Consider the following 22,903-nt stretch of genomic DNA (forward strand, 5'->3'; position numbering starts at 1 on the left):
CAACATCAAATGGTATTTTAAAAGGACTTTTGCTTTCAATACCAATGTCACATTTTAAGATTATGATATGTGTGGTCATTCTGAATAGGAACATCCCCTGCAGAATCAGAGTGCTTCTCCGTCCCAGGTTGTAAAGTTCCTGTTGCTTGTCCAAGAAAGTAAACAAATATTGGACTTTGTACCTGGTTGGAAAGGTCTCAGATTTTGGGGTGAAGAAGGAAACCTCTGTCTAGTGGGTTGTTTTAACAAAAAAAAAAAAAAACACAAAAAAACAAAACAAAAAAAAAAAAAAAAAACAAACAAACAAACAAACAAAAAAAAAACCAAAAAAAAACCCAAAAAACCAAAAAAAAACCCAGCATTACTTGATTCCAGCTACTGAGAAGTTTGGAGTGATGGAATTCATTGCAAGGAACATTGGATGCTCATCATACAGGTGAGGTGGTTTCCAGTGCCTGAGGGATATGATTTATGGCAAGGCTGCTGCCAACACACAGACAGTGCATGTTTCAAAACAGCAAAGAAGCTTTGGGTTGGTGCCGGATTGTGAAAGGCAGGGTTTTCAAAAGACCTGAAATAAATGAGGTGCTGGTTGAAATTCAGTGTGACATCTTCTAATGCAGCCAGGCACCTTTGAAAGCCTCAGGCCTTAATGTTGTTGGGTCTATGAGATCTGCCATTTGTTCAGGACACTACTCTTCATCAGATCCAGCCTGTCTTCACTTCTTTTTTTTTTTTTTCCTCTTTCACTTTTGGCAGTGGGGAGATAGGTTCCCTCCCTGTGTTTTGGATTTTGTCAGATGTTTTTCCTCAGGCAAGCATGCAGGAGGCATTCCAGGTTGGTAGGCCAGAGCCAATGGTACAGGAAGCATCTCTGACTCAAAACCTTGCCATTACTCAGGCAATTTCATCTTCTCCACTGAACAGAGCCTTTGGTAAAAATCAATTCATGCCACCACCTTCCCAGTGATGCCACGAGGCAGAGACAAGCTGCGGAATACCAGCTGGAGCCCAGTCAGGCTGCCACAGGAGCCCAGTGGAAGAGTGAATTGAGTCATTCATGCCCAGCCATGGATGTGATTTTTGGCTAGGCTTGAGTCTGTTTAGCCCACTGATGGTGCCTATCCTGGGCTTATGAAATGGATTGGCTGGGCAGGGGGACAGAAGTGGTTTGAAGTGCCCTTGTGCAACATGGACACAGTTGGAGATGAAGGTCTTTGGGACAGAGGACATTGTTTGCTCTGTGTTTATCCTGCACCTAACATCACAGAGCTGCGCCCCATTGCTTGGGTTCCTTGAGCCTGCTTTCATGCTGGAAATGGCAAACCCAACCACAGTCCTTTGTGAATGTGGTAAAAGACAACTCATTTTTTGACCTAGACATAAAGGCTGCTGCCTGTATCAGTGTGAGTCCCTTCTCAGAGCTGGTCCCTCTGACTGCACTTTTGGTTCAGCTCTGTAAGAAGGCTGAGAGCTCAGGACAGTTTGATCTATGTTTAAGGTGTGCTTGCACTGAGCAGCAGCGTGAGCCTGTGGCCAGCCAGTCACTGGTCCTCCCCAGTGCAGGAGTGGCTGGGAGAAGCTGCATGAACCATTGCACAGTGAGCACCAAGCCTCTGAGGAGAGCAGCTCGTCTGGCCTCCAGCTCTGCTCTGTTACAGCCATCGCTTCGGGACGGGGTCAGGTGCAGCAGCCCCTGAAATCACCCTCCACTGCTCGAGCAGCAAGGCTGGTCTCCTGAGCCGGGGCGGGAGCAGGCTGGGACAGCACGCTCAGAGATGTACCTGCCAAAGGACCCAGACGGGCCGGGCAGAGCTGCCCCACGTAGCTGCTCCCTGAGGCTGCTGCCACTGGCACCCCCTGTAATGACAAGGAATGTTTTTGTGGCGTTCCAAAAAGGGATCCTGAAATTTGGTGCAGCATTACAGAATGAGCCCAGTGGGCCAGGGGATACCTCAGGAAATACTCCTCTGCCCTTGGCCCCTGATGAGGGTGGGAGGAGGAGTGATTCCTGCCTGGTATCCTGCCTTCCTTTCCCTGCAGGAGATTCATACAAGCATGGTTGGCTCACCTGGTGTGCTGTAATATATATGGTGGTTTCACTGTCCAGGGTTTATCATGCAATATGGCTTTGCAAGTGCGGTGCAAAGGGAGTGGCTCAGTGGTTGTTGCTGTTGGGATCACCCAAACTGCCAAAATTTGTCTGATCTACAGCTCAGCCAGCAACTGTTCCCCTTTGCTTTGTTTTCCCCTTCCTAGGAGGGGTAAACCCCCACAGAATCAGCTTTGGGATAAATTGCCTAGAGAGAGATTTCTTGACAGCCCCACTAGGACTTGGCTGGTAGCCTCACCTTTGCCAGGACTTTAGTAGAGCACTGCTGAGGCTGTTCCCTGGATGCCACATACTGGTAACATCTCACTAAAAAATAAGATTTCAACATTAGTGATGTGTACCAAGGAAAAGAGTAATTTTTTGTTTAGAAAGTCTTAATTTTCCTATGAAAGTAGAATGAAATAAAAGGTTTCTCAGCTTTTGAAAACATGGAAAAAGCCTACTTTCTTACAGCCTTTATAATTTTTGCCTGATATATACTAAAAAAAAATGTTTTTATGTGTCTTGCTTTTTGAACTTACTACATGCAATCAGAGAGGAGTAATGGCACAGGAATGTGGGGGACTTCTGTGAAAGTATGCTTTTTTTTAAATTAATTTTTACCAAATTATATTATTTCAGTCCTTAGTTCAGCATTTATTGGCTGTTTTTTTTTTTTTTTTTTTTTTTTTTTTTTTTTTTTTTTTTTTACAAATCAGTGCTTTGATAGTCTTGCCCCCAAACACGAACACGTGTTCAATTAAATCGAATAATTATGAAATGTTACTTCTTTCAATCCAACTCTACACTTGCAACTTAAAGCTACTTCTTTACCATACCCGTGCCGGTTCCAGCCAGGCTGGGAGCAGTGTCAGGGGAAGCAGGGAGTGCCCGGCACACTGCAGGGGCCGTGGCACCGTGTTTGCCGTGTTGGAGAGCCCGGGAGCGACAGGGGCTGGAGGAGGAATTGCTGCGGCTGCCAGGGACACCCCCGTGCCCGGCGGAGCTGCGCTAACAGCTCGTTCTCTCTTCCCGAGCCCGGCTCCTCGGTGGATGTACAGCCGTACTCTCTGTCATCTGGCAGCTTTCATCGGCATTAAAGGAAACATTTCTAAAGGAAATAGACTACATTTTACTCTCTCCCTTGCATTTCCTTGATCGATTAGCAAAGGGAGGAATGTTTCCTCTCTCCTACTCTTTTTCTCACACTCTTTTTTTTTCTTTTTTTTTTTTTTTTTTTTTTTTTTTTGTCTCCAGATGTAAGCGGGGCTCTATTTCAAGCCGTTCGCACATGGTAAAACACGTGCCAAAAAGTTGACACAATGTAACAACAACAACAGGAGGAAAAGGAAAAAAAAAAAAAAAGGAAAAAAAAGGCAAAGCATGCTTGCAAAAAAGGTGTCTGGGACCTTAAATATTGTAGAGCATCACTGACCCCCACTGGGCTGGCACACTCACTGCACATCATCCAGCGTGGGGACTGGCACCTTACCGATGTGTGGGGCTCAGGGACACACGAGCCTGCGAGGGGGAGCATCTTCCAATCGGTCCTTACAGCTGGGGTAGGCCCACCTGAGCCTCGCTGCTTTCTTTATGGCAATCATGAATGGAGTAAAAAGGCATTGGCTTGGCTTGCTGGGAGGGGTATTGTGGTTGGATGGCAGAAAGGCTAGTGGTACCGTTAGGTACCTGCTGAGATTTTTTACACAAGTGCTTGGTGAAATCTCTGTTGCTGGAGGTTTTTAGGAGCAGGTTAAACAAATATCTATCAAGAATGCTGTAGAGAGAGTTGGTGCTGCCTTCGAAGCAGTAAGATTGTTTTCAGGTCTTCTTAAGATCCTGCTCAACCTGAATTTTTTTTTTTTTTTTTTTTTTTTTTTTTTTTTTTTTTTTTTTGTTATATCAGGAGTGGTTGTCTCCATTTTGTGACAGTAATACATTGTCGCTGCAATAATTTCAGGAGGTACCTCTCATTGTAATCTGCTTTATATCAGAAACAAGCTATATTGTCTCTTGTGTCCCACAATGTTGAGGAGAGGGGGATGTAGATGGGTAAAGGATCACCACCACACAGGTGTTGAAGGAAGCAGAGCCTTTCTTTCTCTGTCAATAAACAGAGGATAGTAGCAGGGACATAGAACTCTGTGTGCTCAGTTGCTATGTGGCTCAGTCAGACTGCCAGAGCATGATGCCATGATTCACACAAGGAGCAAATTCCTCCTCCTGCGGAAGGGATTTTAGCAAGATTGGTGCTGGGAGCTCACTCTGAAATGGAGTTTTTATGCCACAAGCATAAAAACCATCTTACCATAAAAACCTTCTTACCATCAAGTCTTTTCAGAGATGGCCTTGTGGTTAAAGAAAGCAGATTGTGATTGAGAAGATACGGTTTCAGTTCCTGGCTCCATCTTGTGTGACCCTTGGAGGGTTACTTAACCTGTGTGGGTCTCAAGTTCCCTCCTGCATGTTGGGTGTCCTAACAGTCCTCTACCTTCCTTGGGATGTTGGAAAGGTTCACTGTGAGGCCTGGAGATCAGCTGGGATAGTAATCTTGTGATGAGCAGCATGGAGAAATGTTTGAGAAGGTAAAGTGTCGGCAGAGGGAACCTGCACAGTTGCAATGCGTTTGCTCTGTGGTTTGGAATGAGACCTCCGCGGCATATTGAGAATATGTCAGGTTTTTACAGCCAAGCAAAGTGAGAATATGAAATTGTATTGTGGTTGGAGGAAAAGGATGCAAACAACACGAGAGTGCAGCTACTGCACAGTGCTGTACAGTACAAATGACAAGTAGGTCACTGCAGGGACCTGTGCATCTGGAGTACAAGTGCAACACAGTTAAAGCAGAATAACCAGGACACAGTAATTAAATCATGGGCTTGGATTTAATTTATGAAGTGTTTCAGGCACACATTGCAGCATGAATCTGTGTTTACTGTGAAAAGTTGTGTTTTCTGACGTCTGCCGAAGAAGGGGGAATTAAGATTGATCTGTCTCATGTCCAAAGGCTGTGTAAGACAATTGATGCATACAGCCTGCTGCTGTCAAATGGTGACACTTCAAGCTTGGATCCTGGCACAATAAACCATTGCCAAGGGCTTCCCACTCAGTGAAAAGTCTTGAGTTCAAAAGCAAGAAAAGGGTAGGTAAGGAAGGCAAGAGTAAGATGAGCTAAATAATATAGTTTTCTACAAAATGTACAAAACGCTTCTGGGTTTCCCTCTGTACCATTATTGCAGTGCCCTGAGTGCCAAAATGTCAGAATCACTCTGGGACAAATATGATCAACACATCTGTGTCTAGCATAGTCAGTTAGATGCATACCTCCCATGCACTGTAGAAGGACATAAACCCTCCCTTGTGGATCAGAGATCCCTCTTCTATTCCCTTTGAATATTCCCTATTCGCTGGCTGAATCAAAGAACCCAGGACCTATTTGGTACTTCTGAGTTGCAGAAGCTCTGACACTGGGAGCTAAGATCTCCTGTTACACTGTTATCCTAATAATCAATTTCTGCTCCTGCATCCCCTTAAAATGGAGTAATTGTGCCTGTCTGACATAGGTGTCCTGAGGAATCCCATGTGCTTGGGAAATGCTTGAAAACCCTTGGATAAAAGTCACTAGGAAAGAGGAGGGAGAGAGGGGAAAGTCTTGTTACATTGTTGACTTATGGTCAGCGTTGTCCTCGAAATGCTGTTTTGTCATCAATATTTCTTCATTAGGAATAATGATTTTTCCACATTTACTGCCAGCTGATTCAAAGCCATCCAAAAGCAGAATGTGTCAGGAATCTCTAAAATGCGTTTGCTGGCGAACTCTAAACAGAGATGATTAGAAAAATAACACAGTGGAAATACTGGGTGTCTTGAGGCTGCTAGGGGAACTTTTAGTGAGATATTTTATTCAATGTATTTATCTATTTTCAAAGTGTTCTTGGTGCCGTTTTGAAAAGGCAGTGTGCTGTATTTTTTTAGTTCTTTCTTGCATTGTGTATCAGGGCTGCAGTGAGAGCGGGGGAATACACTTAGCTGATCAAGGGAAATTCTGTAATTGATAGGCACTGAGGATATGACCTTGTGGTGTATTCCCACAGTACAGTTAGGTGGGGAACAGTTTTTTCCATCATGCAGAGTTTTTTGAGATATCAACCTTTTTTCCTAACATTTCAGCAAATGCAGAACCTCCCTACTTTGATGCTTTTATCAGAAAATTATCCCCTATCTCTTCTCTACATAGAATACATGCTTTGAATTCATGAATTTCAGCCTTTTATGGAGAGGTTTCCACATTTTCTCTTTGCTTTCTCTGCTCTTGGCATCTGTAGTTACTGCCTGAATTGTCTGTGTTAGGCACTGTACATCACAGTGGTGCTGCCAATGGCTTAATGTCTAAGTAGGTATGACAGAAAAATAATGCTGTAGCCTAGAAAGGCTACTCAAGTCCCTGGATGTGCAAACAAGAGCATCTCAAGCCACCTGTGTGCAGTTACATTGCCTTTATCCTTGGCTCCAGTGTGATTGCTATCAGAATATTACTGCCATAAGGATTAGTATGACATGTACCTATTCTATCATCCATCTTCAGTGGTGGATGTTTGTCCCATTTGCTCATGTTCCTAATCTGACATTTAAAAGTGATGCATGTTCCAGATAAGGTTGGACACCCTGTGCCTAATTCCTCATCTCCAGATTGTGCCCAGTTTCTGGCCAAATCTTAAGAACTTTGCTGAGTAACAGCTCAGATTATGGCCTTTCCAATTCATCTTTACAGTTAAAACCTGCATCCGAGCTCCAGAGACCTTGAATCTCTGCAACATACTTTTTAAAAAATGCAGTTTCTCTCTATTCACTCTCAACTAGCTGCAGAAATAACTTTCTGGCTTTTAACTTAGGCCAGATCATTTTTGCCTCTTAACCATAGAGTCATAGAATATCCTGAGTCGGAAGGGGCCCACAAGGATAATCAAATCTAACTCCTAAACATCTCTCCTCTGGTTTGATTTCTGCCTCATATCAAATAGAAGCTTCATGTCTTTACCTGCATGACCTGTAATGACCTATTCCCACCCTTCTTCCTCTAGTATTCTCTAGTGACATATCAACTCATCCTTCCCATCTGAAGTTGTCTATGCTCAACCTTCAAGCACTTACATTCTCTTTTGTGTTGTCTTTGTCCTTTCTTCAGAAGCATTCAATTAAACTTCCTTTAAACTCCCTCCGGGTCCTCTTTCAAATTCTTCCTTAACCTTTTCCTTTGCTGTCTACAGACTCCTTGTCAACAGTAAAACATTTAGAGTGCTAAGACCACAGCTTCCCTTGCTGACTGGTTTTGTCTGATTGTTTCCTTCTATTTCCTATTACTACCTGGTTGTTATTGCTTGTATTAGGTTGTAAACTCCTGCAGTTGGGCCCTTCTTTGAATTCTGTGTTTTCCCAATACCCAGCAGAATGGATCTGTTCTATAATCTGAGCAGCCAGGATCTGTGGTGGTATAGGTGAAAACCATGTAATAAGAGTAATGAGATAACAAGAAGTTAGAAATGTCATCTTGTGCAATATTAGCTCCTCTTCTCCCTTCCCCCTCTTCCTTCAGATTCACAATATTTCAAATTTTTTACACAACAGAAGACAGTAACTGAGGAAGTTTCAGAATAGAGTATAGTAGCTGATGTATCCTTTCAGCTGCTGAAGTGTAATCCACTCACTAACAATGGCATTTTCAGCAGGGAAGCCTCTGCAGGCAGTTCTCTCCGAGGTAAGACCACCATGTGGCAGCCAGGCTGGGCTGAAGGAAGGTCACAGCATGGCCAAGGTTATGAACCTCTTTCATGCAAAAACAGAGGACTCTGGTCTCCCAGGCTTGCTGCCAACATATTGCCTTCTAGTTTTGCTGAAATGATCTTGAAAAGAGATCTAAAAAGGGCTGAAGGGGCAAAAGAAGAATGTTGAAATGACATAGTTTCTCATCTTCATGCAGTTTAGTGCTAATTTTGTCCTTTGTCTTTAAGCTGCCTTTTAAATGCTGTTTGTGGAAAGCAAATGGGTCACGTTGTTCTGTGTTTCTACTGTAATACGCTGCCTGCTATTTTTCTCTTAGATTATTTGTGTAATCTTTTTTGTGCAATCTGTTTGTTCTTGAGTCTTGCAAACTTTGCCTTTGCTACTTCTTTCCCAATAAGCAGTGCAACTTGTTCTGTGTTCACTCATGGGTATTCTGCACACAACGGACTGGGTTATTTGAGACAGTGTGAAAATATTAAAATGGGGAACATGTGTGGGCACTTAATTGTGGTGAGCCCAACCACAAATACCTTCGCCGTTGGTAACTGGCACAGAGGAAAAGCAGACCTTTGTTTTGTTTTTATCAGACATAATGATAGATACATTGTTTTTAGTGGGGTTTTTCTGGTTTTCTAAGGAAATGAGGCTTGTGCAATCGCACTGCCTGTGTGCATGTGCCTGTCTGCTTGTCAGTTCCTCCTTCACCAACACTTGAAACTAATAGCCATTTTCAAGTACATTTGAGCGAGTTGCAGGAGTTGGGAGGCAGGTTCTCGCAGAAGCCTTGTGAGTTCCCAGATTGCACCAAGGTTTGCACAGGGTGCAGTTTCCAGTGATCACATTGCTGAGAACCAGATCGGTTGTGTATTTGCCCATGTGCCTTTAAGTGGATCCAGCCATTCAACCATAAGCTCCCAAATTTGAATATTTTGGCTTATTTGCTTTTACCTTTTGGGTGAGTGAGTCAGCTGGGACAGTTGCTAGGCACAGAGCATGTGTTTTGATTCTCACTGGAGTGGCCATGTCTCATGAAAAACATGATGTGCTCAAGGCCACAGTGTTACAATTTGCATATAAACTTATAAAAAAGGAAGCTTTCTTTAAGCTTTCCTGTGTGAGAGTTTATAGGAGTATTTCTGTCTGTGTACTTAATAGCAGAAACTGGACTTCTCATAAATGTAGACAGGTTAAGTCTGTCACTGCCTCAGTGGGAATCTTCTGTGGAAAAACCCAGAAAGAGGATGGAAAGCCTCAGGAAATGAACTTAAAGGGGAGAAGTTGGCCAAGACTCATGTTGTGCTACTCTTTGGTTTGTATGTGACCACCAGCACTGTAGCTGGGGAATGCCTCAGAGCCATGGGGGGATGTAGCCTCAGGGCACCTTTGGGAGGCAGAGAAGATGTCTTTATGCCCTTTGCTCAAAGAGGGCACAGAGGTACAAAGGCACTGAGTGACTTGTCAGAGATTACAGGAGAATGTATTTGAGTTAGGAAACAGACCCAGGTCTCCTGATACAAGTGCAGCCAGAAGTGTGGTCTCCATGTGGACAGCTTCTTCAGCAAATGGAGAGATGCCTTGGTCAAAGAGGAAGATAAATGCTGAAGCACACAAGAGCTGGCTAAATTATGAATGTGAGAAGAGAAGGAGGGGTTGAAAAGATTCCCACATGTTCTGCTCAGATGTTAACAAAGAAAGCTGAGAAGTGTTTGCATAGACACTACATTATTCCATGTCCAAATGCCTCATAAAAATAATACCGGATGATCACAGAATGGCACACTAGGGAAAATAAATTCTTCAGCGGAATATTCCCTCTGGAAAAACACTGTGTAAAGTAATACACTAATGGCTTTCAATTTCATGTTTTATATATAGAGATATTAACTGCTCCCCAGACGTCTCTTCGTATTACAGCCCAGCTACACGAGATGTTTGGAGAAGGCCCTGGAGCAGCTCTGTGCTGTCCACACGCAGGGCTCAGCAGGGCTCTCCTGTGGTAATCAGGAGGTGTCTTCTGCCTCCTTCTCAGTGCAGTGCTTGCTCCTGTGGTTCTCTCCAGTGGGTTTGGATCTTTTTCTTCCTAGCCCTCATGGTTTTTTCCATTCTTCTCCCATGCTCTGTAGCCTCACTACCATGCTGGGAAACCTGAATTCCTTTTCTGCTCATAAAAAAGGAGTCCTCTCTAGAAGTGTTACAGTGGAGTGATTAAAGCACAACAGTGACAATCAAAACCCTAATAACAAATGCTAAGGAAAGCTAAGTTTAAATACATCACTATTAATTCCATTTGGGGGATTTCCAGACTTGTCTCGATTCATCTGGTGAGTTATCCCTCCACATTGCTCAAGCTGGGAGCTGTTTGAGCCAGGAACTGTTTGTCCTGTATAAAGCCAGTTAGAGTTATGCCATTGTAGCAAATTGTAATGATCTGGATTCTTTTCCAAGCTTTCCTAATATATCTCAAATGTGTATATATATCATCCTGCCACATCCTGAGGAATCCAAAAGTAGCTTACATGCTTTGTTCCCTGAATGTAGCTTGTTGGAGTGTGGGACAGGCAGGAAAGAAGTCATGACTGTGGGGACATTGTCAGTGCACAATGAAGGGCAGCAGTCCTGCTCTTGGGATTACAAGACAAGTCTAACTTGTAGATGTTGTGCAGTATTTGTATGAAAAGGCCAATAAACAGACCATGGTATGAGAGAGCATTGTATCATTACTGGATTTTGTAATTGTTATCAGGTACATAATAATTCTGTATGTCTTTATGAATAATTCTGTATTGAACTCAGCTTGTACCTCAGCTCTTGCTTCCCTTCCCGCCCTCAGTGACCACACCACTCCACCCATGAAGCCTTCAAACAGTGCAGGGTCCCAAGGCTGGTGTCACCACAGTTATTCTTAAACTGGAGAGTACCATTTTGAGTGGGACAATGCCCCAAATCATAGTTGCTCTATTACCTTTGGTGGGGTTCTCCTGTGTAATATGGCTGACCTTGTCCTTGAGGCCTTCCATTTTCAACATCAACTGTTATGTAAGGACATCAGAACTTAATGGGCTACCTCCATTTTCTAGAACCCAAATGGCAGAGAAAAATGGCTAAGGTGTGCCTTCTATCCACCTCTTCCATCATCTCTGCATCACAGTCTTCCCTAGGGAAATGTTTTTCCCATGAGCTAAGGAAATCTTGTCCTCACTTTAAAACTATCTGCCACATAACATCTTTAGCAACAATCTGAACAGGGCAGCAAGCCTTTTGTATGTGTGGGTCTACAGACTTCTTGTTATGCATTTGTATCTGGCATTAAGGACCTTTTTCAGAAACAGACAGAGCTCTTAAGGCCTGTCTGTACTTAGAGTCTTTACCAGCAGTTTCTGATACACCTTTCTTGAAGGATGGTAAGAATAAAATACCTGCACATCTGTTTCTTTAGGAATAGTTTCTGTGCTTTAAATAGACAGAATATCTTAATCTGTATTAATCTTTGAACAGGAAAAAAAAAAGTAATCGGCTCCATTGAGAGAATTGGTTTAAGCTATACAAGCAAAAACTTCTCTTTAAATTGAGCTGCCACCAGATAGCTTTATGAGGCCTCCTATGTCAAAATCCTTTCATGTGGAAGCAAGGCTTAAGGCACAGGTTTATCCCATCTAACTGAGGACCTGAGGATGACTATATAGCTGGGTTAGATGATAACTGAGTGGTTTGTATCTGAAGCTCAAGATCCTTACAATGATTGCTGGCTTGCAGCAGCATGACTGACATGAGTGCTGTCTTGGGAGCCAGTTTCAATCCTTTCTAGATCTTTTCATATGGACCAGCACCAGAGTGCCTTCCAGTGGCACTGGATCTTTGCCAGCAGTAGCACAAACTGTTTTTCTGTGGACTGAGCTGCTATGCCCCCCTCACCAGCCCTGGGTGAATGGAGGGACCTCCCGTGCAGCTGGGACAAGGGGCTTGCTTTGACTCCTGTCCTTTCCCTCTGGTGACAGGACGCTGTGCCCGCTGCGGGGAGAATGTTGTTGGAGAAGGCACCGGTTGCACAGCCATGGACCAAGTCTTCCATGTGGAGTGTTTCACCTGCATAATGTGCAAGAGCAAGCTGAGGGGACAGCCCTTCTACGCCGTGGAGAAGAAAGCCTACTGTGAACCCTGCTACATTGTGAGTACCAATTCCTCTTTGTGCCCTGATTTTAATGCATAGACACAGGAAACATTTATTCTTTCATTGCTGTGGAATTACCTTACAGTTAAAATCTGACAACCCTGTGGCAGTACCATGAGCAACAGGTTTTTTTATGGTCTTCAGAAGAACTCTGGTCTTTTCAGCTTACTGGGTGAATTACATTTTCTGCTCTGACTTCCCTCTGAAATGAAGTGGACACAGCAGGAGAAAGAGCTGGGTTTTGTGGTTGTTTCATCTCGGTAAGGAGCAGACTATGCAGTCATTTTTTAGCAGTAGTGTGGTTCTCAGCTTTCTGTGTTGAGAAACATGATACCAAAATGGTTACAGACTGGACTGTGGTGCCCAATAAGATTAAGGAGGTGGGATGCAAGAAAGCACTAAAACTTCTAAAATCAAGACTTTTGCCTTGCTTGATGGAAGACTTTCTACTGAACTAAGGGTCTTTGGATTAGATATCTTTTGAAGCCTACATTACGCTAAAATTTCATTTCATGCCTCCAACAGGTCTTAAAGCAAACAATTAACAGTTGCTCTGAGGAGCTGTGCATTTTAAGAGACTCCCATAACAAGTAGCTGAAACCAGTTGCACAGGTGCAAATTAAAGAAACATCCCATAATGTGCCTGAGGCTTAAGCTTGTTCTGACCTTAGCATCCAGTTTATCAGGATTATCCTTGTAACTTAAAGTAAGACAAGCACTGGAACATTCTTAAAACTCTGACAGATCTTTCTTTAAACTTCCAGTTTTGAGTTCTTACGAACATTGGACCTAAGACCCTTCCAGAATTGGATTTACACTTCCGAAAGTAAAAACTGATATTTTTCATGACATTTCTGTCATTCCAGTGATAATTAGAGCAACAATATGATAATATTTCTGAAAATGCCACCAATATCTCATTGTTCTCTCGATTTCTACAGAGCCTTCACAGTGAGATTGTTACTGAAATACTGAATATAAAAAGGGAGGATTGTGTCTTGTTTACAATGGCAGTGATAGATGGGCCTTGTTAAATTGATTTTAAAAACTAAATGGTCTTTTGGTAGAATATGTACCTTTTAAATAATTTCTATTTTTGTTTGCACTAAAATGATTGCACCATAAAAAAATTTAAGCTTCATTTTGTGGCAAGTTTAACCACGTGCAAAACACTGAAGACTTTAGGAAGGTGCATTCATAATATAATTGGAGCAACTTTATGTAACTAGAATTAAACATTTCATTGACTTCAGGCTGGAATTGACTTCATCTACTTGCAGATTGATACTTTCTTTTCTTCTTTTTTAAATCAAGCACGCATTCTACAGCACTCATCTGCTTTAGTTTGGGAAAACATCTGCATTAGCCACTGTAGTAATGGTTTAAGATTATTTAATCCTATTACTTATACACTTCATTAGCCTGAGTGAATTGTTGGCAAGGGTTCAGTAAACTTCCTACATTGAGAGATAAAAGGATAAAAAAGGAAAGGGAGAAGGATTCTGTTCCTCATTTTCTTTCAAATTTATCTTCTATCTATTTAAGGGCTAAAGGAACGATAATTGCCTGGTTGCATCTGCGTTTGTATGTTCTGTGATACGGCTTTGCAGCTCTGAGTACAGAGGAAAGAGTAAACGTTTAATAGCTTCCTTTTATATAACCAGAAGGGGCCTTTAAATGTTTATCCATGCAGTCCACAAAAACATGGTTATGGAGTTAACCCAAAACACGTCTGGATCCATCTGCTGCTGCACATGCAGGGGAAAGGATGGCAATGCTGATGGGGCTACATATATGTAGCTGGGCAGCTGGTACTGTGAGTGAAAAATGGGAAGCAGGAAGCTGGCAGTCTGATGCAGTAAAGAAAAAAACCAAAAACTCAAGCACATATTAAACTCTTAAATGTGGAAGAAGCAAGTGTTGGGAGCCTTTGTCTCAGTGTCTTTCAGAAAGCTCAGGACTCTGCTGTATTGAAAGGCAGATCTATAAGGGCTCTAGGCTTCTGCCATCCACTGGCTTTAGGCCCGAGGAATTTGTGTCCTAGAGCATATATCTCATTGATCTTTTAGTGCAATGAAGCCTGCATTGGCTTCAGTAGGATAATGAATGCCTGAGTACACTGAGGCTTAGAGCTAGGCTTGCAAGTTGTTCTTGCAGATGAATGAGACCCTTAAATTGATGAGGCACAGTCTGACTGCTTTTGTCTTTAGATGCCTTTAGATGTGTGATGCAGTTATCCTGAACTCTGAGAGTTAATGACCTCCTTAAAATCTAGCCTGTCTAGCCACATTCTGCTGAATTGTGGCCTCTGATTATTTTTGTTTTGGTTGGGGTTTTTTTCCTCTTTCTTTTTGGTGGGTTGGTTGATTGGTTTTGGGGTTTTTTTTGGTGTTTGGTTTTTGAAGGTGGGTGGGGTATTTTTTGTTTCCCAAGGTCCCTGTATCAGAAAATAGTTTGGATACTAGGAATCCTAGATCTGTAGAAAGTCAGTGGGACTGAAGTACCTGGACACAGATTCCTCAGGACCTGAATTCCTATGGAAGGTGCAGCAGATGTGACTGCACAGCTAATTCATGGCAGTGACCAGCTGAGAAAACAGGGTTCACAGTGTGAGTAATTCAGTGAAACTTGTTTCTGGTCTACCTAATTCACACTGATTTCTAACACACATCCCTATTTTCCCAAGTTGAAAACTCTTGACCTCTTATACAAGTCACAGAAGCTTAATTTATATAAAGAAAATAAACTAATGCTTCCCTTGTAACACTGGCCTAGTTGTGATATATAAATTCTTGAAGCCTTTGATTATTTTTTAATAATTCACTGATGTGCTTGTGGCCTTATGCACACAAAAACTATGCACAAAAATAAAAATAAATGTTTTTCAACAATTAGAATTGGCTAATCTTCTCAGTTTGTTGTGTGACTCTTCTTAGCTGTGGTGTAGTGAAGCCATAATTAAGATTTCTGTGAAGAGCTGTATTTAATTACTGGTTAGTCAGTACCAAGCCTAAATAGCCTGCAGAAGGGGTTTTCTTTGTTATTTTTGTTTCTGGTTTTATTTATCAGTGATCCAAGTAAGATGAAATTCCCCAAAAGTCTGAATTAACATCTAAGGAAACCAATCACCTGTTTGAAAAGAAATATTTTTCTTAATGGGAATTTGAATACCAGAGTTAATTTCTTTCACACAAAAATCCTCCCACCCAAAAGCCCATCACTATCATTTCCTGTTACATCTTCTGAGTGCAGCGAGTTCTTTTGCCAATGTGTTTGCTGGTTTTGCTCTGCATCCAAGGATTCTTTCATTATTGATGTTATTTCTAAAAGAGTACCAGTCTTCTCCATTAAGACTCTTCTGCAGAACTAAAAGCAACTGTAAAAACTAAAGTGTTAATAGGAGACAGATGTTTCCCAGTCATGATGACAGTCAAGTTAACATTTGAAATACCCTGATAGAGTTTCTAGTGTAACCAGTGCACTGCTGTGCACGTGATGAACGCTGTGTCTGCAGTATGTTAACAGTATATTTCCCCCCTCCCTTACAGGGCAAATTACTGACAAAACAACATTTGGTTTGCTTCCTCTAAGTAGTTGAAGAGATTTTAACACTGGACTGAGAGCAGGGAAAAGACTAAGCGTAATATCAGTGGAACTGTTGTTATAAAAGACTGAAGAGCAAGATGTTGAGCAGTGCCAGCTGTCTGCTGTCCAAATACCGTGTTATCATAAGGTCTGAGCACAAGGTTAACCAGACACATCAGTCTGGCAAGAGTGGTGCTGCTGTTTTGTGAATGGGGTGTTCTTTGATGTCCAGATAACTTTCTCCAGGATGTGGAAATTTTCCTCCATTCTTTCTCCCCTCTCCTGACAGTATGGCAGTTGGCAGCTGGAGATGTGCACTCTGAGGTGAGGGCTGGGAGGGGCTGAGCTCCTGCAGTTAATACAGAAAGCAGCAAGATCTTGCTGATGCTCCTGGCCTCTCAGGGTTTCTTCTGTTGTGTCCAAGTCAATGTGACCCACCTGAGGAGAGGACCATGGTGGGACTGGGAAGGATACAAGAAAGCAGAAATAGCCAGGGTCAGATGAAAGACTTCAGAGAAGTGGTGGGCTAGAAATGATGAAGGATTGATTGAAGGAGAAGAAAGAAAGTCTAATTTCTGTCAAGCTAGAGCAGGGGAGATGGTGGGTATGCTCTTCAAAGCCCTGTGGAGACTCAGGGATCGAGGTTTCCTGTTTCTACTGAGCGCTGTGAGATATTGAGGACAATATCTTAAACCCATCCCCAAAGATCCCTTACAAGGATTTTTTGCAGGTGAAGTTCATCTTTCCATAGTACTGAAGCTGTGGAAGTGCTTGAAGGAAGAAGAATTATGCATGGGAGTCTTGCCCTGATTATTGCTATTCCCCAGCTTTGAACTTGGGATCATAGTGTTCCACCTTTTTTTTTTCCCTCTCCCCCCCCTCCCCCCAGTTACTTGTTTTGTGAGCAGAAAAAGATATATCTTAGACAGTTTTTTTCCTCTTACAGTCTTCTAACTTCCTGGACTATCAATGGCTGTAGTTCAGTAGAAGATAGTTCAGAACAGAACACAAGAGAAATGCTGATGTTTTAAGAAATGGTGCAACAAGAGCCACTGCTACCATGGAGCACCCTGGGAAAGCTTAAATTTGCTAATCATTCTAAAATGTCAGTGTTAACTCAATTTGTGCTCATTGAAATCTCTGGTGAGACTGCTATTTGCTTCAGTGTGACTGGTATTGTAAACCTCACCCTGTGTGCATGTGAGTGTCACTGGTTGAAAGCTGTGCAAGAGCAGCTTCCTGCGGCACATAGGGTTTAAAGTGTAAGGTTGTTCCCTGCAGTAAAACTACATCTATTTTTAAAAATAATTCTGCAATTTGTAAGCAGGGATTACAGCACTAATTTAGCAACTGTGTAACAATTTAAATTGGACCAGAAAAGAGAAACTATAATTTAAAGATTTTTTTTTAATGATACAAGTTTTCTTCTTTTTAAAGTAAAAAGCCCTTTATTCTTGTTTTTGTCAAGCAACGTATTGAATTTGAGAGTAATTTATGGAAAGTGCTGCCAGCATGGTATTGCAAGTGCTCCACAATTTGAATTTAAACTGCTCAATGGGATCATTAAGACTATTATGCCTGCTTTCCAAAGAGTTTGAATTCAAAATGACAACTGGAACAAAAATATAAAATAAACTAAAGAGAAGTCACGCACTCTTTGCATGGTGGAATTTTTCTGCCCTCGAAATATTTCATTGAGATCAATGCTGCTCTTCAATCCTCTCCTAGAAAAAAGCTGGTGTTGCTAGTTTTAGTTCGGAGCTCCTGTGTGAGTCATCGGCAGCAGGGAGCTGAACCTGTGACCCGTGGATCGAAAAGCATTAAGGCTCAGCTCCTGTGGCACAGAGATGGGGCTGGGCTGTGCCAGGCAGCAGCAGGCTCAGCCCTGGCTATTTCTTACCCTCAACAGAAGTGGTCCATGGACATAGCACAGCCACAAAACAGGTCCAGAGTTTTGGCTCACTCACAGGCGTGTTTTATTGATGCTGATTATTAGCGTTGATAATTTTGCTAGTCTGCACCCAGTTGGTAATTCCATGGAAAAAACATAATGTTAAGGGAAATCTGTTACATCTAATAAACTGATCATTTGTAAAAGTGAAAAATGGGTAAATCCCTTAAGAGTGTAACAGCCCTTTCTATTGGTACCACCCAGCAACAGCTGATATAAAACATAGAGACAGAAGGTGGAGGAGGAGTAGTGGCCATAAGCTCAACTCTACTACTTTGAATGGTAAATGTTCTTGTGCAGTCAGGGCACAGATAGAGGAGGACAGGATGCTATTACATAAGCTGCACCTGGAGCTTCCAGGAGTCCAGGTCTAAGAGGTACAAAAACATGTGAGAGAATATGTTGATGAAGCATCTTCTATCAGAACTGGGACAGCTGAACTGAGCTGACCCTCTAGAAGACTGCATCTGTTTCTTCAGTGGCCTACCAGCTGTTACAGGGGATGGGTCATGCCTCTTATTTTGTCACGAGGCAAGGGAAAAGGTTCCTTTGCAGGGGTGGGTGAGTGGGGGAGTCAGCAGAGGTCAATAACCTCCTTTCTAAACTGAGATTCTAAAGAAAGGGGAGAAAGTGTACCATGAGACGATGAGGTAACACTTTACAGAGACTCCTCTGTAGAGATCCAGAGGCTCATATTAAAGAATACAGGGCCAATTCATCTTGCTGTCCAACAAGGACAGGACAAGAAGCTTGCAAATCAAGCCTGTAAGAAGGAAAATTCATAGTGTTCTTGGAAGACATGAGAGTGAGCCCTGCCAAGAATTGCACTGGGCTCACCTTAGTGATGGATTCTGAGACCAATATACCTTGGTGTAATTGACTTTCCAGAAAGCTGACTAGAGTGTTGCTTTAGAGGAAGACCAGCTATGGACTGTGGAGGTAAAGCAACTTGATGCTACCAATGAAACAGTGTCATGAGGGGGATATTTTTGGAAAAATACCATCGTTCTGGACAGCGGTTTAATAGATACATTCATGTTGGAAGATTGGGCATGAAGTGATGATTAACTATTCACTGATGTCTTGGTGGTGCAAAGTTTTGTTAGGTATGGATCACTTTTCATTACTTTTCATGGCCCCTATTTTAAAATGTGTCCATATTAAGTGATGACTCCTCCTGACACCTGGGCTTGCTTGAGATTTGTGTGATGGCTTGCTAGAATCCAGATCTTTCCTCCTATGTGTATGTTGGCAGCCATAACAATGTGAATTGTAGTCTTGTCTCTGCCTTGTGCTTTTATAATTAGAGGTATTTTTCATATTTTGATTATATGAACTAAGCATTGATTTGACATGTATAATCTAGAAAAACTATACCATGGGAAATGAAGAGTTCTTAGTGACTGAAAAGATGATACTGTGAAGGACCAGCTGCTGCCATTTAGTGAATTTCTTGCCTCACGGGGTGAATTCCACTGACCAACTGTATATTCTTTGGAAGAAAATATTTTCCCTCTCTGTAGGACTAATGGCATTTTATGGTTCCTGGCTATAGATCCACTTAGGGATCATGCAACAGTAGAGGGGATGGCGAAGTCATTTAGCAATGGATTTTAGCTGTGTGTTGAGCTTTCCATATGGAATGTATCCCAAAGTTTGCTGCCTTTGCAAGTTAGCAGAAATGGCTTATAAGGAAAGAATAACATATCTGTAATATCTTCCTCATTTGCAGTCAAGTGTAGATGGTTATTGGCAAGTTACACCCAGTGTTTACAGTGTTCATCTCTTTTCTTTCATCTGTTCTTCCCCCCCTCCTCAGTGAACTACTTGCTGCTTTCAACCTTTGCTGCCCAAGCAGCATCTGGAGATACCACTGTAATAAATTCTCACTGTGGTGTGTCAGTGAGTGAAAGTCTTTGCCTTTAAAAAACTTCTTGGTAAACAGCAGGTCTATGGAAAAAGGCAACAGCATTGCCTCCATATTGCAGATGGAGATCTGACCCTGAGAAGTTTAAATGCAGTTTGTTTAGATCATGGATCTTCATTGCTGGAAGCCTTCAAGGACAGGTGGGACAAACATCTCTTAGGAGTGGTTAAAGTCTAGGCATGGGCAGACCTAGGGATGTTTTTCTAGCCTTACTTGAGCTTGAATGACGTGTCCAGGACCACAAACACATCCTGAACTGTACAGCTCAGGTCTTCCACGCCCAAATTTTCTATCTATTTGCAATTCAGCTTGGCAAGGTGAAGGAGCTACCTTTCTTTTCTTCTCCTCTTCCAATCACTGCTGTTTGGAGACTGGACAGGAATAAGAACAAGCATCTGAAAGCTGAGTGAGGGCTCTTGGAAAACCCAGAAGGGTGGAAGGTACTATGACAGTGTTCCTTTCCAAGTAGTCCTACTGCTTACCTGTAACCCTGCATAGTTATTTGTCAATTCAAACTGCTGAAGACAATTATTCTGAAAAGGCTGGAATGTATTTGAAATTGGGCCTGTAATTTAGGTATGTATTTTCATCAGATCTGTGTATTATGGAGCTCTGTCCTTTCTAATGCAGTGATGTTAAAGCACTGCAGTGTCCAGATATAAAACAATTGGAACTCACTGAAGTAAACAAATCATTAAGTATTGCTTATTTTTACCAGTGCCCCTGTGCAGAGCTGCTGCAGTACCTGTGAGTACCAGAGCTGAATCTGTCCTGGAATGGGTGTGTTTGGATTTAGCAGGGATAGTTCCCTGAGCAGCCTTGAAAAGAGCAAAATCTTGTCTTGCTCACTCTCAATTCCAGATGCCCTCCTCCTTCAGTCCAGACAGTGATTTGCAAGCCTGAGTGCCAGGGAGCCCAGCAGGCTCTTGCAGCATGCCACTTGAGCCGTCTCCTTGGTGAAGCCCCACTCCAAGGAATTTGCTCTGGCAAAAGCTCAGTCTGTGAGTCGATCCTCCCTCTAGTGTCTGCCTCTGCTCTTCACTCCAGGACATGATTTGCGTGCATGTGATGTTTGTTTGCAGTGGGGGAAACTGTTTAACTTGCCATCACGCACACAGAAACCCCAGTGGGCTGAGGAGATTTCTGATTAGGAAAAAACCAAAATCATGCCAGTGTAGGGAAAGTACAACAAATGGGAATGGTGACAGGAGAAAAAGTTTTCTTGATTTTAAGAGTATGGAGGGTGTTTGGTACTCACGTAGGGACAAAGCAAATTGTAAGACTATTGTTTCATCCCATCTGCATTGATTACAAAGCTATGGTCCAAGTACAATATTGACAGAAGAGATAAATAATCCACTGGGGTATTTTGGGCAGAAGGAAAACCAGATTATAGCTTAGCTCTGATACTGTGGCATTTGCTGGGGACAAGAGACAATTGTGCACTGGGTAGATAGAAGCCTTCACAGGAGCAGAGAGTTTGATGTATGCCCATCTCTGCGAGGCCTCTGTGGGTTAGGCAGGGATGGCACCACGCACCTCGGTGAGCATGGAACTCAGGGGGCATCTGGATTGCTGAAAGTGAGTGATGAGATCAGCGTTGAAAATTAGTGATGAGCTCAGTGTTGTCCCTGCTTTTCCCTGGCTGCTGTTTCCTGACAAACATTTGACACAGAAGCACCATGGAGGTTTTCCACACCAACCTGATGCTGTGACTGTCAAAGCAGACTTACCACGCAGCTCTCTGAGGCAGTGCAGGAAGTGCAGGCAGTTAGAAACTGGTGGCCATTCTTATGTTATATTCCCATGTTTCAAAGCTTTTGTTCTTGTTAAAAATAAAGCTTTATGGAAAGAACTAAACCAAGAATTTTTGTGACCTCTTTGGTGTGAGGTTATAAAGCACAGATTTGATAGTCTTTAGTCACTGTAGGATGCTGGCTGTTGAAAAAAATCTTTGTATTGTTTTGATTTTTATTTTGTTGCTGAAGTCAATCTATGACTGTGTTTAATGCTGCAGCTCATTGTATTTGTATCCTTGCTGTTTGACTCTTTAACACAGAGTGGCCTTCCAGATTCTTCTGTCACTTAGCATTCTTAATGTAGGAGTTTTTTCAAACTGCTTCAAAGATGTAAAAAGTAATGGTTATTGTGCCCAAAACCTTAACCAAACCCAGATATTTTGTCTTGTTTGTGATGGGAAACACAGCAAGAGGGGAGAAAAATAACAGTGTTGAAATGTAAATTAATTCTCAGATGTTATCAGGGATTGAGATTTTAAGTATGAGTATTCCATTAGCTCCTGACAAGGTAGTTTTTTGTTTAAGGTTGTGTTTGAACCAACACACCATCTTGGCATTCCACCAACAAAGATATCTGTGTAAATGCAATCTGTGTTCAAGCCAGACAACACTTTAAAAAAGCTATTTAATATTTCCTACAGCAAGCCATCTGTGACTGGTCACATTTTAGGAAGCAAATGAACATCATAGCAACATTCGCCAATCTCTTTGAGTAACTTCTAGACTTTTTAAAGTAAATATGCTGCCAAATATTTATGTTCTGTTGTGAAAAGAAAAATACTTGTTTGACATCCTAGTCTCCCTGGCAATTTGCAGTTGGTTGCTCCTCTGAGGAGCTGTGCTTTTCTCGTGGGTGCTGCAGGGCCAAAGGAGGACGTGGGAATCCCTAAAGGTGCCTTTTGGGCTCCTCAGCAGGGAATGGGGGCAGCTGTAGCACGATGGGGCTCTGTGGGGGCTGAGAGAGGTTGAAGCCGGGGTCCTCCCATGGAGGGTGTGACAGGAGCAGGCTGGGGGCCAGGTTGTGCCCAGTGCTGACACTGGAGGCTTAGAGGGTGGTGGAACAGGCACAGGTGGCCATGACAGCATTCCTGCCAACATGCAAAAGGCTCAAGAGTTCCCAGAAGAGCCAAACCACTTAGCAGGATGTCTTCCAGTGCATCTGCCACAGGCACTGCAGCCATCACCAAGGCAACCCAGTTGCCAGAATTTAGCAGCAGCAAAACAGAAGGAAAAATTAGCGATGGCCAAAATCATGGCTGCTAAATGCCCTGATGGAGCTGAGCTGTGCTCAAAGTCATATACTCATTTAGCAATAATTTTCAGAAAAAGTCTTTTTTTTTTTTTTTTTTTTTTTTTTTTTTTTTTTTTTTATGCTATTCCACAAATTTATGACTGGCTTAAACTTCATTATTCTAAAGTAGTGAAATGCCTTTGTTTAAGGGGCTTGGAAAATGGTGTTATCCTCTTACTACATACAGGTACTAATAAACAAGTAAAACATCTAAAACTGTCCTGAAATAGTGAATTCTGTTTTGGAAAGGCTGAAATGTTCTGAAGAGTCCCTGGTGGCACAGCACCAGTTTTTACTCAGTAGTCATTT

At 42.4% G+C, this 22,903-nt stretch overlaps 1 protein-coding gene across 7 annotated transcripts in view; it reads left to right on the top strand.

The window, feature by feature from the left end:
* Window positions 1-22,903, top strand: part of LPP (LIM domain containing preferred translocation partner in lipoma) — a 322,183-nt gene that overhangs the window by 266,027 nt on the left and 33,253 nt on the right. For all 7 annotated transcript variants that reach the window (XM_053951296.1, XM_053951295.1, XM_053951294.1 and 4 more), the window contains one exon: window positions 11,869-12,038. In XM_053951296.1, the coding sequence (XP_053807271.1) occupies window positions 11,869-12,038 (170 nt within the window). The remainder of the gene's footprint in view (window positions 1-11,868; window positions 12,039-22,903) is intronic.

The sequence above is a fragment of the Vidua chalybeata genome, chromosome 10, assembly GCF_026979565.1.
Source record: "Vidua chalybeata isolate OUT-0048 chromosome 10, bVidCha1 merged haplotype, whole genome shotgun sequence".
NCBI classification, from domain to species: domain Eukaryota; kingdom Metazoa; phylum Chordata; class Aves; order Passeriformes; family Viduidae; genus Vidua; species Vidua chalybeata.